The 15,757-nt window shown below is 43.1% G+C and overlaps 1 protein-coding gene across 5 annotated transcripts in view; it reads left to right on the top strand.

Moving 5' to 3' along the window:
• Positions 1–15,757, top strand: part of LOC119446275 (protein kinase C iota type) — a 40,519-nt gene that overhangs the window by 17,677 nt on the left and 7,085 nt on the right. For all 5 annotated transcript variants that reach the window (XM_049664050.1, XM_037710662.2, XM_049664049.1 and 2 more), the window contains 8 exons: positions 1,371–1,468; positions 2,439–2,575; positions 3,761–3,846; positions 4,999–5,086; positions 6,369–6,494; positions 9,479–9,558; positions 10,359–10,448; positions 12,542–12,657. In XM_049664050.1, coding sequence (XP_049520007.1) covers positions 1,371–1,468; positions 2,439–2,575; positions 3,761–3,846; positions 4,999–5,086; positions 6,369–6,494; positions 9,479–9,558; positions 10,359–10,448; positions 12,542–12,657 — 821 coding nt within the window. The remainder of the gene's footprint in view (positions 1–1,370; positions 1,469–2,438; positions 2,576–3,760; positions 3,847–4,998; positions 5,087–6,368; positions 6,495–9,478; positions 9,559–10,358; positions 10,449–12,541; positions 12,658–15,757) is intronic.

Raw genomic sequence — 15,757 nt, 5'->3', positions numbered from 1 at the left:
GGTAGATGTGTGGTGATAATGTGCGCGAAACTTACTATGCCAGGAAGCTGCGCTTCTTCCTTTGTCATTGTTTAACAAGCGGTACTCACTCTTGCCGACGTTCCGGGAGTTGAAGTCTTTTGAGGTTACAACGCTGGCATGAATTTTTGTGAAAAGTGATTTTTTTTTATCCCCGAGGAAAGTCGTACATTGAGAAGGGCCGGCAACAGAGGCAGTCCGTATGTCGCAATGGTCCGTGAACTTGGACACACATATTCATTCTATTCCTTAATATGCCAGCCACTATTTGTGCAGCCAACTACTACAGATGTCTTCAATTCCACGCTCCGCATTTTGCAACATGAATGGAGCACAGTGCGTGAGCAAAAACGCAGTTGCATTTCCGACAGCTGATCGCACAGAAACAGGGCAGAAGCGGTAATGGTTTCATATTCGTGCACATTCGCTAAGGCAACGTATGGCGCGCCGCCGAAAGCACCATCTCATTTCTCGAGAACAAACTTCTCCGCGAAAAGGGTCAGTAACAATTAAATCTGGCTACCGAAAGAAAAAAGAACACAAAATCGTTTTTGTTTTTTTTTAATTGCCGCTTTGTTATACTTGTCTTTGTGCTGCGCACTCCACACAGCATACCTCTGTCGCATCACATTGCTGGCATCGCGCGCCCTTCTCCCGTCTCTTGCCTTCTCGCTATCGTCGGTGGGGTAGAAGGGAGAGGGGCGACGAAGGTGTACGTCTGAGGTGCACAGGACAAAGGCAGGTGCAACAATGTGCTATGCATCTTTCTTTTTTTCTTGCTGGAATTTACATACCTTTATTTTTTCGGCACAGGCACCCATTAGGCAGATTTAATTGTTTTGGCCAATATTGCCGAATGGGAACAATGTAGCAAGCAGTTTATTTTGCCATTGAACGCACCAAAGTTCAAAGTGCATCAGCTGCTCATTTTTGCATCTGAGTATTGTTAAAAGCAGTAATGCTACAAGTGGGTTCTCGGCTGTACTTCTTTCTGTCTAATTAAAATGTTTCAATGTTTGTTCCCTCTGCGTTATTGGTGCGAACCGGTTATAACGATTATCGGTTATAGTAATGGGATTTTCTCGGCATTTGACGGATGTCATAAGTTAGTTCGACTGTAATGCTAAGATGGTAATTCTAAATGTTTTGCTAAAACGTTCCGTTGAAGTCAGTGAGGTTTGATTGATTGAGGTCATTGATAGGCTTGCTTTTATTGCACCTGTGTGGCCTGCTATTTCTTTGCTTAATGTTTCTGATTAGTATAAATAGCAGTGTTTTCCTCTTTTTGATACTTTGCATGCTACTGGTAACTTCTTGGAACCTTGAGTGAACATTTCTTGTGTGATGTGCAGGATATTGACTGGATCCAGACAGAAAAGCATGTGTTTGAAACAGCCTCCAACTACCCATTCCTTGTGGGCCTGCACTCCTGCTTCCAGACAGAGAGCAGGTCAGTCGTCTGGCTTTCTTTGCTAACCTGTTTGCTTACATCAGTGTAGTGCCCATTTTACCCATACTATTGAATTCTGCTGGTTGATCTCGAGGAGCTGCCAAAACACTCACTCAAGTTATCAGGTACAGTCGCCGACCAATAATTCGGAGTCGATCGGGACCGCCTAAAAGTTTGAATAATCGGGAGTTCGAAATATGAGATTCGCCAAAATATATGTGACTTATTCCGCAAGTGGCCAAAGAAAAGTATGCTGTATTATAGGGTGTCCCCCTTCAGAGATACTTTCACTCTTGGGGGAATTTTTTGTGACTACCGTCAGGTGCATCGTCAGCATCTCGCCAGTGCATCCAGTACTAGTCACACAAAATATTGCAAAAGTGAAAGCATCTTCGAAAGTGATGATTCGAGATTACGGCCCAAGTTTATCAACACATTTCTGTGTGCACGTAGGCTTGCCTGCGTCCTGCTTAATCTGTATCTTGGGACCATTGTTGTGCTGTCGCTACAGTTAGCTGGAAGTACAGTCAATGCGTGCACTGAATCTGCATTTTGTGGCAACACGAAAGAAGTAGACCGCACTGCAATAGGCGTATGAATGCGAGTTTCTTGACAACAGTCATTGTCTAGGGCTTCCCTCACTTAATCGTCGCCCTCTGCTTGAAGAAATCGGGACTGTGTCGCGGTTCTTATGCACTGAACTTGCACCATGGGGCTAGTGGCGGCACTGCGAAGCTGTCCGAATAATCAAGCATGTCTGAATTATCGGTTGGCAACTGTAATAACTGTTAGGAATCTGAGACGGTGCGAGTTCTTTCGAAAGGGTCGTGGTCAGTGACAGGTCAAGAATGCAGGAATGCAAGAATGCGAGAATTTGTTTGTTTGTTCGTTTGTTTGTTCGTTCGTTTGTTTGTTCGTGTGTACGTGTTCACATACGCATATGCGCCAACAGTCGTATTCTTCTTCACAGGTTGTTCTTTGTGATCGAGTTTGTGCGGGGAGGTGACCTGATGTTCCACATGCAGCGGCAGCGCCGCCTGCCGGAAGAGCACGCTCGCTTCTATTCGGCCGAAATCTCTCTCGCCCTCAACTTTTTACACGAAAGGGGTGAGCACTTCTTGTATCACTTTTTTTATCTCGGTTTTGCTGTTGTGCTGCGCCGCAGTTGGGGCACTGTCTGAAACTAGTGGCACTCTGTTTTCTAATTTGGTTCGAGTGGCTACATCAAAATAGCTGCTCTAAAACTGTTAGCCTTCATTTTGGCATTTGTATCAGCATTTGGTAAATGATGGATGTTGTTTTATGGCAGTGCAATGTTATGACTGCGATGACTGTCTCAAATAATTAAAAGCAGTGGATTCAGAAAAGATCATTTTTGCTGAACAAAGTTTCATAGAAGTGGCGGACATCAGAATTTGCATGATAATTACTAATACAATTAACAAATTTTTGCTCAAGGACCCCTAAATAATGACTTTAGAGCAAAAGTTGTAATTTCAGACTTGTAGTAGGCCAGTACTCAAAGTGTAACCGTCTGCGACAAATCCTCTGCCTTGTGCAATTTTTTGGAAGTGTTCAATATCCTTAGTGAAAACACTTTGCTATTGTGCAGCTAATGCATTTCCGCTATCTGAGATGATGCAGTGTGGCAAACTGTTAACTGGAACAGCAATGCATTTCATGGCACATTTCGAATATGTATTTCTCAACTGGTGCAAAGCATGAAGCTTCTAGCAAAGAAGTTACGCTTTTATCCCTGACTGACTTCATTTCTGGCAAATAAAACATGAGTCCTAAATTCTCTAATTAAAACACTAATTAGTGAGAATTTTTCAATGATTGTATTGGCGATCATCGTGCAAATTCAGGATGTCAACCACTGCTGTGAGCTTGGTCAGCGAAAATTATTGCTTTCTCTTGAACCCGCTGTTTCTGTCGCTTAAACACGGTATGCACGGCACCTTTTGGAAACAATATAGAGGAAATGAAGGGCTCCTTTTTCTTTATATATATATATATATATATATATATTTGTTCTAGCAGTTTATTCTCGAAGCCAAAATGAGTGCATAGGGTACATGAGATACAAGACAGAGGCAACGCTTGTGCTGATGTCTTACCTCATCTTGTCAAGCCGTTGTGTACTGTCTCTGGCTTTCAGTATGGTTAACCACTTAGCGTGTACCATTGCAATGTTAGTTCGCTATAATGAGGCCTCATTGTCGCTTCGATAACTGTCTTGAAGGAGCGCCTCCCAGCAGACTACACTTCCCTTTGTCTTCACATTTGCAGGCATCATTTATCGGGACTTGAAATTGGACAATGTCTTGTTGGACCATGAGGGCCACATCAAGTTGACCGACTATGGCATGTGCAAGGTGGGTCCATGCTTTAGCACTCGCTGATCCTCTAGGCACTCTAAACAGCCTCACAGATATGGATTCATGTTTCCTTTTTTTATTCTTCTTGAAAGGAACCTTGAGTAATTTATTAATGCTACCAAATTTTTCTTGTGGTCTGCTTTCGGAATCTCGCTGGAATAGGGGCTGGAGCAACTTTGAAAGATATTGTGTGCAAGCCAGTCTTGCCATATTGAACTGTGTCTGTAAGAGATTCGATTGTGCAAGGCTTCAGAATAATTTTGACATCCCTGCATTCGCCAACATGCACATAAATCTAAGTACAGTGTGATTCACTGTTACATAGAGTGCGCAAACAGCCCGCTCCGATGTAAGCAGCATAGGCTGCTGGGTTTGAGGTAGTGTGTTAGGAGCATGCACAGCCCAATAGACATGCTGAACTGTGCGGAAGGCTTTTATCTTAGAGGGATGTTAATAAGTGCATACAAAAAAAGCAATTGTGATGGGTTCTGCACTGCCTTGAGGCAGCTCAAGATGCCATATAGAGAGCTACTTGCATCGAGCAAGTTTATTCTGACAAGTTCCGGAAGCAGGCGAAATTGGCAACATCAATGTCCCCGAATAAGTCACCGTGATATAAAAACAATCTATTCTTGTCAGTCTTTGCTGTTCCAAATTTGCCAGCTGCTCGAGTTCTGCATCTAAAGTTAAATCAGCATTAACTGAAGTGGGTATATTACTCAAAAGGCATGTGCTCAGGGAAAAAAAAAAGAGGTGTGCTATTTCTTCTTTCCATTTCCACTTGGTATCGTGTCTGGGGGATCTTATGAAATTTTGAATTCACAGGTTGGCAGGTATGCTGTAGTTGCACGTCCTGTGCGTTGAACTGAAAAGTTAACTTTTTCATCTGATGCATTTACATCGAGAGGTTTATGATGGCTGAGCTTGTGCTTTGTGTGTTTATTGTTCCGAAGGAGGCCATTTACCATTTATTGGTTTTGCACACCGAACTTTATCAAGTCGTTGGACAAACGCTTCAACTTTACTATAATGATACTGAATTTGCAGTGTTCTTAAATTGTAACACTTTGCACCACTTGTCCAGTACATTTGCATAAGGAAGTCTAAGAACAAGAGTTAATGGCTTGTGTATTTTTATGGTCTTCCCAGGAGGGCATTCGTCCTGGTGACACTACAAGCACCTTTTGTGGGACACCAAATTACATCGCCCCTGAAATCCTCAGAGGGGAAGACTATGGTAGGTGATATCTGCAGCATGGTTATTCTTTGAGGACTTCCAGTTGCGTTGAACTGCAGACCTGGGCCCGTGTTCACAAATGTTTTCTTCGATTACCACAGTGACTGTCTTGTTATCATGGCAATTGGTATCATGATTGGCACGCACCAGTATGCTTATCATTGAGTGAGTGCGTTTATGTAAAAGAAGTTTCATGAATGTGGGATCTGTGCTTTCATGGGATAACTGAACATACTGTTTGGGATTTTTGAGTGTTAAATTGCCGAGGAAGGCCTTGACTATACAATTGTGAAGCCCTTGATGCTTATGCGCTAGGGAAAATTGCGACAGGACAAGCCATTTGCAGCCGAGATTTGAATTTTGGGATGATCTTGATGCTTAGTGAATGAGCTTCTTCTCAGACTACCAACCATAGAACCAACTACTGGTTCTAAGAGAAGCCCAATATCTTGCGTGATATGCCTCTGAACACTGTACCTACCACATGGCTGCAGTGACGAAGTATGAGCATAGAAGGGGGCAGTAGCGAAAACGGTTCAGTTCCGGTTCAACTCTGGAGCGAAAAAAAAAAAAACGGATTGAAGTTGACTTGAGTCAGTTTACCGTATATTCGATTCCATAACTTAAGATTGATTACAGAAACACGGCACAAATTTATTGTACAACTTGCTGCTGAGCTGCACAGGAAAAATGAGTGGAAGGTACGCTTGCTATTCATCAATCAGGCTGCAAGTAGATCTTAAAGAAATCGCATTATGGAAGCGCACCTCAAGACCAATACGTCCTCTCTGTAGCACCTACTTCCCTTTACGCACCTGTGTGATCAAAAGCAACTGCCCCAGTAGGATGCACTGCTTCATTTCAACAATTTTGTAAGTCTCCCATCGCCGGACAACTATTTGATGGTAACCAATTTGGAATGCTCATGGGTGTATTAATAATGTGTCTGCCTCCTTACACCGCATGTTGACAATTGCACTAACGGTGCTGCCACTTCTAAAATGACAACAAGCTCGCGCCCATTTACAAGGCAGGTGGCAGACTTAAGACACAAGTACAGGCAATGCATCGATGAAAAGCTCCAGAGAAGGTGGCCGACATCAACTAAAAACGGTTATATTTTCTTTTTGGTTTTATTCCAAGTGAAAAAAAAAAAGAAAATTGTAGCCTTCCGGTTCAGTTCTGGTTCGATACTCTGTTGATAAGTGGTGAATGTGGCAGGTCGACACTGGCCCCTTATCTGAAACCCTGCTGTCCTCTTTCTCTGTTGAATGACTTGCAGACTTCAGCGTAGACTGGTGGGCGCTGGGCGTGCTCCTGTACGAAATGCTGGCGGGCCACTCTCCTTTCGACATCATGGGCACCAGCGAAAATCCTGATGAGAACACCGAAGATTTCCTCTTCCAGGGTGAGCAAGCATTCGTGCACACCATTGCAGCATGGCAACACTGCGTCCTTGCTGGATTGCTGAGTTTGCACTATTTTATAACTGCAAGTGCTTTTGTGTAAGGCAAACATCGACCTTTTTGTACTCGAGTTACTGGCAGAGTTCTACTTAGACTGGCATGTCAACCTTTTTCTTCGTGGTGTGGTAGCAGCCATAGAATATCATACAATTACTAGAGGGAACTGGGGTGCTAGTGGCTACGGAACGTGCAAGCTGGGCAGTTCAGCCAGCATTGGAGTGATGGGTAGTACAGTAAAACATTGTTAATTCGGATTTCACGGGACCAAAAAAAAAAAAAAAATGTCCGAGTTAACTGAATGCTGAATTATCGAGGGTATCCAGAAAACAATAAGCAAATGCTTATTACATCAACACGTTTTTATTTAGTGAATGAATTAGCAAATTCTGTCGCTATTTTTCATGAAAGCAGAGTGGAAGCTGAAATTGTTGTCATCATTGGCTCTTGCAGCGCTGATCGAGGCCTCGCGAATTCTTTCCCAGCACGGCCGCGGTGCACGCCTTCATTTACAACACGCTTTGCACTACTGCGCGCACATCCCAATTATGTATTCGCCAGTGACCTGATCGCCAACATTGTTCGTTCATCATGATGTAGCCAGTGCTCTTAATCCTCGACAGCATTGCACCAAGTCAAAACAAAAGAACTGTTTGCCCCAAACGCTGCAGAGAAAATCAGCGCTATTATGAACGGCAATTTTGCAGTGCTGAACGCACACTGCCGACACGTATACCGAGTCAAAGCGAAACTGCTGTTTGCCACAACCGCTGCGGAAGAAATCGCGGCCACTATCGACGTAATCGTGGATGGCGACTATGCAATTATGACAGCCCGCCTCCAACGCGGTGTTATGCGCGGTGGTAAATGCAAGAATAAAAGCTTTAAAGACAAATAGGCACGAAGTGCACGGTGTTGCTGTCATTCACGTACAATTTCTGCTGATGGCTGTGGTGATGCGGACTCCGCCGCTTCGTTTCGGTTGGACGCTAGTGCCGTTTTTGCTCTTGCAGCGCTCCTCACTCGCCGAGCTCCGAAAGTTGTCTGAATTAACCAATGTGCGGCCAAATATGTCCGAATTAACGACAGTTTGATTGCATTGAATAATGCTTACGCTGGCCAGGACCAGAGGACGAGTCCGAATTACCCGATTTTCCAAATTACCGAGGGTCGAATTAACAAGGTTTTACTGTACAAGGGTTTGCCTAAACTTCGTCCTTCTGGCTTTAAATGCTTTCGTGACTTTGCAAAGGGATCATTTTTAAGGAAGTACTGCGCTATAAATAAAGAACATTATTAAAATTGTCCGACAGCAGGATTCGAACACAGGACCTTTAGCACGGAAGCTCGATAGTGAAACCATTACACCACCGACGCAGGTACAAGTGGAACCACTGCAATTAGTGGTGGTTCCAATTAGCCATTTTCACCTATCACTGAAGGGCTAATAGAGGATTTGGAATAAAGAATCGCAGTTTCGCCCGAAATGTGCAGCATCGATTGCGATAGCAAATTAGTAGACAGCTATACGAAGTAAGGATAGTAGTTTTATCGAACCGTATAAGCTTGTAAACGTTTGCTTACTAATTAAATTAACAGACATGGTGTCACGTGCGCACAAGCAAACATTAACACATCTCGCTCAATGACCGCGGAAACTCGCTGTCAAAATGCTAGAGTGAGGAAGCGCGGCAGCAGCAGCAAGCGATTTGACCTTCGTGCTGCCTCTCGCTTCTGTGCTAGCTAAGCAGCAATAACACAGTGCACACGCAGCTATGAGCGCTGAAACTCTGTTCCATAGCAGATTGCTTTCAAGATAGGGCCCACGCAGCCGCACCATACACAGCAGCCGCTAGATTAGAGCCCCCTCCCCTCCTTCCGGTGCCTTGCGCGCAACGGAAGATGGCGCGCTTACTCCTCGCTGTCCTCCCTTGCAGCGCGCGAGCTGGAGCCACCATCGTCGGCTCACCCTCGCATGCTTTGACTCGCACATACAGCATATGGCGCGTGGCGACGATATTATCGCTTCTGTACTTAAGACGGAAAACACCATGTACTTAGATTTAGGTGCACGTTAAGAACCCCAGGTGGTCCAAATTTCCGGAGTCCCCCACTACGGCGTGCCTCATAATCAGATCGTGGTTTTGGCACTGTAAAACCTCATAATTTAATTTTATTTATTTTTTTCGACTTTAGACAGAACATTACTGCGACGACGGCTGCAGGAATGTGCCTACAGTGTCATATAATTGCTATCGCAATAAAAACGGTTATGAATAGTTTTACATTATACCAGCCCAGGGTTGATTGCGGTTCTCTGGCTCTTCGGTGACATGTGGTGGCCCAGAAATTATGTTACCGCGTCGAATAGGCCGCATAATTTGAGAACATTGTTGCTATCATCACGAGCGTCGGCATGGGGATTATAGTTCGATCGTAGTGCCGCCACTCGACCCACTCTTCCATATTCTAGTACGCTATAGCTACAAAGCGCGCTTCTACTACGCGCTTCATGTTGGTTTATTCTGCGTTTCATCATAGTTTCGAAGTGTGCTGCCTTATTCTATTATTCCACCAAAATTCAGATTGACGTGCTCCAAAGTGCTCCAAAACGCAATTTTACTTGCTCCAACAATTGCTCCAAAATGACTTGGGGCAGTCCCAGCCCTGTGTTAGGTTAGGATAGATACTTATACACTAGTTTGTCTGAAAACGTAAAAATTCAAAGCAACTTTGTTTTTTTAGCCTATGCTTGCTACTTTAAAGTTGCTCATTCACAGGTCTGTACACTTAAGAAAGGCTAGTTATGGCAGGATCCTGAGGGAATAGTGCTTCAGTGACTTATGAAATATGTATTTTGTTGGTTTATTGGTTGAGAATTGGGTTCTCTTTGCATGACCCCCTTGCCCTGCATTTGTTTGTTCTGCAGCAATCCTCGAGAAGACGATCCGTATTCCACGCTCTATTTCGGTCAAAGCCCAGTCAGTGCTCAAAGGGTTCTTGAACAAGGTGGGTTTATCACTGCTTCAGACATTTCACTTTGCATTGACAATGCTTGTGAGGTTTCTGTTTTGTTTGATGGTTGATATCTATTACGAGAGTAGGTTATATGTTTAAGAACAATCAGAAGGATCTCCTAGAAATATCATGTCAAAATTGGGCAGCAACAAACAGCCCTATGCACAATACTGCCATCACTTGTTTAAATTACTGTCAGGTTCTTAGTACCATTGCTAGTGCTTTATAAACAAATGGTGATGTCAGTTTTGGATACAAACATGAACAGAAGTGTTGTTTGTTCATCAAGTGTTATGAATTGTTAGAACCTTGTTTCAGTAGCATGTTACTTTTCGTTATGCTGAAGGGTATGTTACTTGACGAAGACAAGACAATTTCAGTAATTGTATGGTCTGCTGTCTGGTGTAGCTTGGCTCTTATCACGCCATAATAATGGGTTTTAATTCAGAAGAGATGAACTGTCCTTTTAATGCTGTTTTAGCAATGATACTCTGAAGCCTTTGACAGGATGTTCATCCCCCTAGAACTTTGTGCTCTCATATGTACTTCTGTCGTATTCACTTGCATATTGCTTTCTATTGCAATATTAATAAACTTGATTTCCATGGCAGAAAGAAAAGTTTTTTTTTTTTCTGGAAAGGCTTAGGTGCTCTAAGATTGATTAGATGAACAAGTTTGTGCATGAGGACAGCTGTGCGTCGCCTGTTCTATTTCATAGGCAGTGTGTCGAATGGCACTCTCAACCAACTGGCTTATTTCTTCTTTCATGCCCGCTTTGTGCACGCCACCAGAACCCTGTTGAGAGGCTAGGCTGTCACCCGACTACGGGCTTCAGTGACATCATGTCGCATGCATTCTTCAAGAGCATCAATTGGGAGCAGGTATGTGGCCTTTCTGGTATATCACTCTAACCTGTACCACCTTTGTTTCTTAACCTGTTTATCTCGGCGTGTATTTGTTGTGGCCATCACCAGAAAACATTTTCCTGGAGGAAACGGGAGGGTGTTTTGAAACCATTGCAGCCATATTTGGAAGGCATGAAATAGGCAGTTACAGTTAATTGCATGGTAGCAGTCACGAAAATTATGAAATAATAGAGAGCTGTAGCGTGTCGATAATCCAGTAAATGCAACTGGATTGGGCGTTTTACCGGATGAGCGGAGGCACAAACATGAACGACCAGCACGGTGCAGCCACCTGGGTGCGCAGAGCTCAACCAGACAAACAGTTAATATTGCAGTAGCCAAGTGTATTTTTCTTTGCGGCTGGTGTGAATTTTCGGCAGCAGCATGATTATGCTGCTGCCCAGAATTTACACCAGCAGCGAAGTAGAATACACTTGCTTACTACAATATTAGTTGTGTTTGTCTGGTAAAGCTCAGCGCCACCAGGTGGCTGCACTGTGCACGCTGTTCACGTTCGGTAAAACGCTAATTCAGTAAAACGCTCAGTTCGCTTGCATTTGCTGGAAGACCGGACTCGCTGAAACTCTCTTAATAGCAACTATGAGGAAGGTAGTGGCTATGAGAATGCCAAAAGATATATCGAGAACCAGGAATGCTATTAGCACCGGCAAAAATTTCAAGGGGTTGTTTTAACTTCTGTACACTTACCTCTGGTTGGAGTCCTCATTTCTCGACCCGCCGTGGTATCTCAGTTAGCTAAGGCGTTGCGCTGCTGAGCACGAGGTCGCGGGATCGAATCCCGGCCACGGCAGCTGCATTTCGATGGAAGCGAAATGTAAAAACGCCAGTGTGCTTGCGTTGTAGTGCACATTAAAGAACCCCAAGTGGTCAAAATTCTTCCGGAGCCTTCCACTACGGCGTGCCTCATAATCGGAACTGGTTTTGGCAGGTAAAACCACAAAAAGAGAAAGTCCTCATTTCTGTTGATATTAAGGCAGTGCGGATTAAAAGTGATGTTACTTTGAAATCGATGAGCACCTGTGATGCTCACTCACTCATTCGCATAATAATACGCAATTCGTAATGTTTCCGAAATATAATGCATGTAGTCAAGTGTACCTTTCTAAAAAAGCTGTTCATAAGTGACATGCGTCGGCCTTTAGCGAAAGTGACTGCCACACTTTTGTTGATAAATGTGAGCTAACAGGGATGGTCACAGACACATACACAGTTGAGAAGGAAAACAGAAGTGTGAAAAAAGCAAGGACAAAACAAGTACGCAGGACTGGCGTGTACTAGTCTCATCCTTTTTTTTATTTCGCGCTTCTTTTTTCCTTCTCAATTATGAACCAACTCGCCCAAGAAAATGGTTTTCCACAACGTGTGGTAGACTTGAACGGTAGTCAAGTAGTAAAGTTTTCGAGGCATACTGCACGATTTTTCGAACTTCATAAAGCTTATACTGCAGTGTCATTCGTTATAGAAGCTATTCTAAATCGCCATGAATGGATTATATGCTTATTGATAACTAAGACCTTCAGTCATTCTTTAGCATATCGTGAAAATTTAACCATTTTTGTTGTCACTAGCATGGGTGTCACTGCTTTACTTCTTGCCTACTTCAGTTTAAAAATTATTCCTTGCATGCACACTAAGAATTGTGATGCCATGATTACAATCTTTTTTAGTATAGGTGACAAATATTAACTTTGTAGTTCCCTAATTGTAACAAATCAAAGTAAAGCTTGCTAAGACATCACAACCATAATGCTAAATTTAGCACCATAAGACGTACCCTAAGCAACATCACTGCTTTGTGCGAACTCGCAGTAAAACACATTTGCCCTTGCAATTTCAGTCACACCTAGGTCCGAGTTAGCTCTCGACTAGACAGACTAAAGCTTGTGAAAGTCATTGTCAAGCAGCTCGCCATAGCTCTCAACTTTCACAGTCACCACACAAGCGGGCATTCAACTGTTGTGCTTAGTTGCTTTCGTGTCGAGTGTCGCGCTTTTTGCTTAACGAGCTTTCCTAACGCCCACGCGTACGTCTCCTGTTCGTTCTCCCAGCTGGAGGGAAAACAAGTGACTCCGCCATACAAGCCCAAACTTGGCACGGAGCGCGACTTCGAGCACTTTGACCCGCAGTTCACAAGCGAGCCTGTGCAGCTGACTCCTGATGATACGTGAGTGGCCTTCCTTCTCTCTTTCATTCTTTTCTCTCTCTCTCTGGCACTTTCATTATACTTTTTTTTTTGCCACCTTATCTTCTTGTACTGAAGTAAGCAATCGACAAGCCCCTGTGGAGGGGATGTCTCATGAAACATGTGAGGCTGTAGTCTGTAGAGAGACAACTTTAGCTATGGACATACAATAGCCTCCCTTAAGTTGTCTTCCAGGGCGGTGTTTTCAGTCAATCAGTTTCAGGGGCACTAAGTTTCGTGAGATTTTGTGTTATTAGCATCAGATTCATCGGCATCTACGGGCAGCAATGTTCCCAGTACTGTGTGAAGGCAGCATACTTGCCACTGCGCTAAAAATGCTCGACTCTGGCTCTAATCATGTGAAAACTTGTGAAAGTGGTCGTATCTCCAAAATTGATTGACTGAGAGTACTGCCCATGGTATGTCTGCCGGCTTCTGTTCCAGCTCAGCCACAAGTGCCACTTCCGAGGCAGTGTTCTCGATTGATCACTTCCGGAGATATACGTTCCCGTTTGCACGATTTAACACAGTGCAATGCCTTGCTGAAGTGACAGATATCCTGCCACTCGAGATACTACGCGAGAATAAAGTTGATAAGTGGAATGATATTCCTCTTTTGACTTTCTCTTGAGCTGGGTTAGCTGATCTATGTGCACTGAAAGCATCACTACTTGTTGCTGGGCTACTCGGTCTATACTTATCGTGGCATAATGGGATGCGAAACAATGAGAAGTAAGAACGCTCGTTCTGCTCTTTTCTGTCCTGTACTTGCTTCACATTCTTTCGTGCCCTGTTGCACCATAATAATCACTGAAACAATATCCCTGAAAATGGATGATCAAGAATATGGCTCCTGAAAAGGTGCAGGATAAATATTAAAGTGTGCCTGGTTGAAATTTTTGGCCTTCTTAACGGCAGAGTTGTAGTTAGCTCAGTCAAATTTTGCTGCCATTTTTGTGGAACTTTTTAACAGGTAGGAGTAGTACTTGTTAGCATTGTTTGTTCTAGCATTGAGGAGGTTTATAAAAAATGAATTTTCCTGCACTTAGAAAATTTTTTGTTAATTTTGCTTGTTCTCTTTGTCATTCTAAGTTGGGCACTAAGCACAGCAAATTGTGCATCGTTTTCAAACCGCTTGTCTTTATTAGTTACTTGCTCCTTATGAAAGGCTGTGTTGTGTGTGCACATTTTCATAAATTTTACATATGTTCTTTGTTCTAAGTTAATAAGGTACTGTAAGTTCTGGCATAATTTTCAGCTTGCCTTTGTTGCCACTTTCCCATTATGAAAGGCTGTGTTATTAGAGTCATGCATTGTATGTTATGTACAATAACTATAACACCATTTGTTATGTGGTTTATTGGTGGTATGATTGTTAGTTTCAATTTCTTTTGTTAAAGAAAAGCATCCTGAATCAATGCGGTACCTACAGCCTGAGGAGACGAGACGGAATGCAGTGCTAATGCCTTTTCAGTCCACACCTCTGCATCTTGTCTCGCTCACATTTCTGTTCTCGTCTGCTTGCACTGTCATACTTGAAACATCCTATAAACTAGCCCTACAATTTATCTTAGCTATGGACATTTCAACCCTGGCACCTTTTCCCTTGAAAGGTCTCAAATGAAGGCTGTAAAGGTCTGACCTACCCTGTCTTTCTATTGATCAACCATTGGTTAACATGGAACATCCTTTTGTTAGTGACAGGTGGTTTCTTTTTTAAATTATGAAACAGCTTACATATTTTTACATTTCTGAAGTGACTGCTAGAAACAATCCTTTTAGTTGGACTTATGTAATCATACGTTAAATGTAAGCTACAAGAGTACAGGAGAGCAAATGGTGTTCATAAATTCAATGAGTTTCTCTCCTCTAAAGATTTTCGCCTTTTGTCTCATTAGTATTAGACATAGACATAGGCATAAGCTGGCGGGGGACCATTATGAAGTGGCATTACACAGAATTATGTGTTTTACAAGCGCAGTGCTGCTAACCCAACATAATGATTTTAATGCAGTTATTACTTATAAAAAAGGTTTGTTCTGTATTCCATACCAAGTAATAGGCTTGTGTATTTCTTTTTTCCTTTCCTTTTTGTTTCCCTTATGTGCACATGATTGTGCAATTCCTGCTGCTACAAGAATATGCAGTGATGATAAACTTATATATGGGATGAATAAATTGGATAAAATTATCTGAACGCTCAAATTAAAGAAAGCGTTTCAGAATGTGTGGGTGTCTTTTGGTAATTCTGAAATTGGAAGAATGAAGAGGCATTTCATGCTCTCTAAAGTCAGATGATGGAAGTTGACTGTACTTAAATGCAAGCGGAATGTGTTTTCAGATCCACCTCATTTGCAGAATTTCATTATCAGGCATTTCTGTTATGTGCCTGAAAGTGTCCAATATACTTTGAAAGCTGCCATCTTACTTGTGTAGTTAGCTGTGCAAAGTGTTGAATGGCAGAATTGCCCACCCAGGGCCGGTATTTTGTAGCGATGCTAGTCTTATCATCCACCGCTCACGGCCAGCTGATCCCATTGATAACGTGAGCGGACCGTCGCTCTGACCACTGACCAAGCGCGGAAAAGTGTGAAAAGGCATTAGCATCGGAAAGGCATCGCTACAAAATACCGGCCCAGCAATATACCCCATAAAATTGGAGAGGGACACTGGTCGGCATCAAAACTTTCATCTTTCACTTGCAGAAGGTTTTGTGTTCACGTGTCAGCTCGTGTTTTGTATTTTTAACAGCGCAAAACACTCGAAAAGATAGCACATTTAGAGGTGTGCTGAGTGGGTTAAGTTCAAAGGAAGTGCCTACTTCAGCTAGAAAGCGGCCACATAAAAAGCTCTGAAGAGAACCTGCCACTTTATCGCCTTTAGAAACCTTACCACAAAAGTGTAGAAGTCGCAGCCAGCTGCTCCCTTTTCCTGTAACTACCTCCTGCTCTCACCTAGCTTTTCTTTCATGGCTTTTTTTTTTTTCCCCTTCTTTATCACTCTGTCTGCTCCTTATCTGCCTAGTGACCTTCCCATGTGTCACCACGCACACTTTCTGATAGCCTGTCTGCCCTCTCTGGAA

This window comes from Dermacentor silvarum, chromosome 3, assembly GCF_013339745.2.
Source record: "Dermacentor silvarum isolate Dsil-2018 chromosome 3, BIME_Dsil_1.4, whole genome shotgun sequence".
NCBI lineage: Eukaryota > Metazoa > Arthropoda > Arachnida > Ixodida > Ixodidae > Dermacentor > Dermacentor silvarum.
Note: the sequence above shows the minus strand (reverse complement) of the source record. Positions and strands in the feature narration are given on the sequence as shown.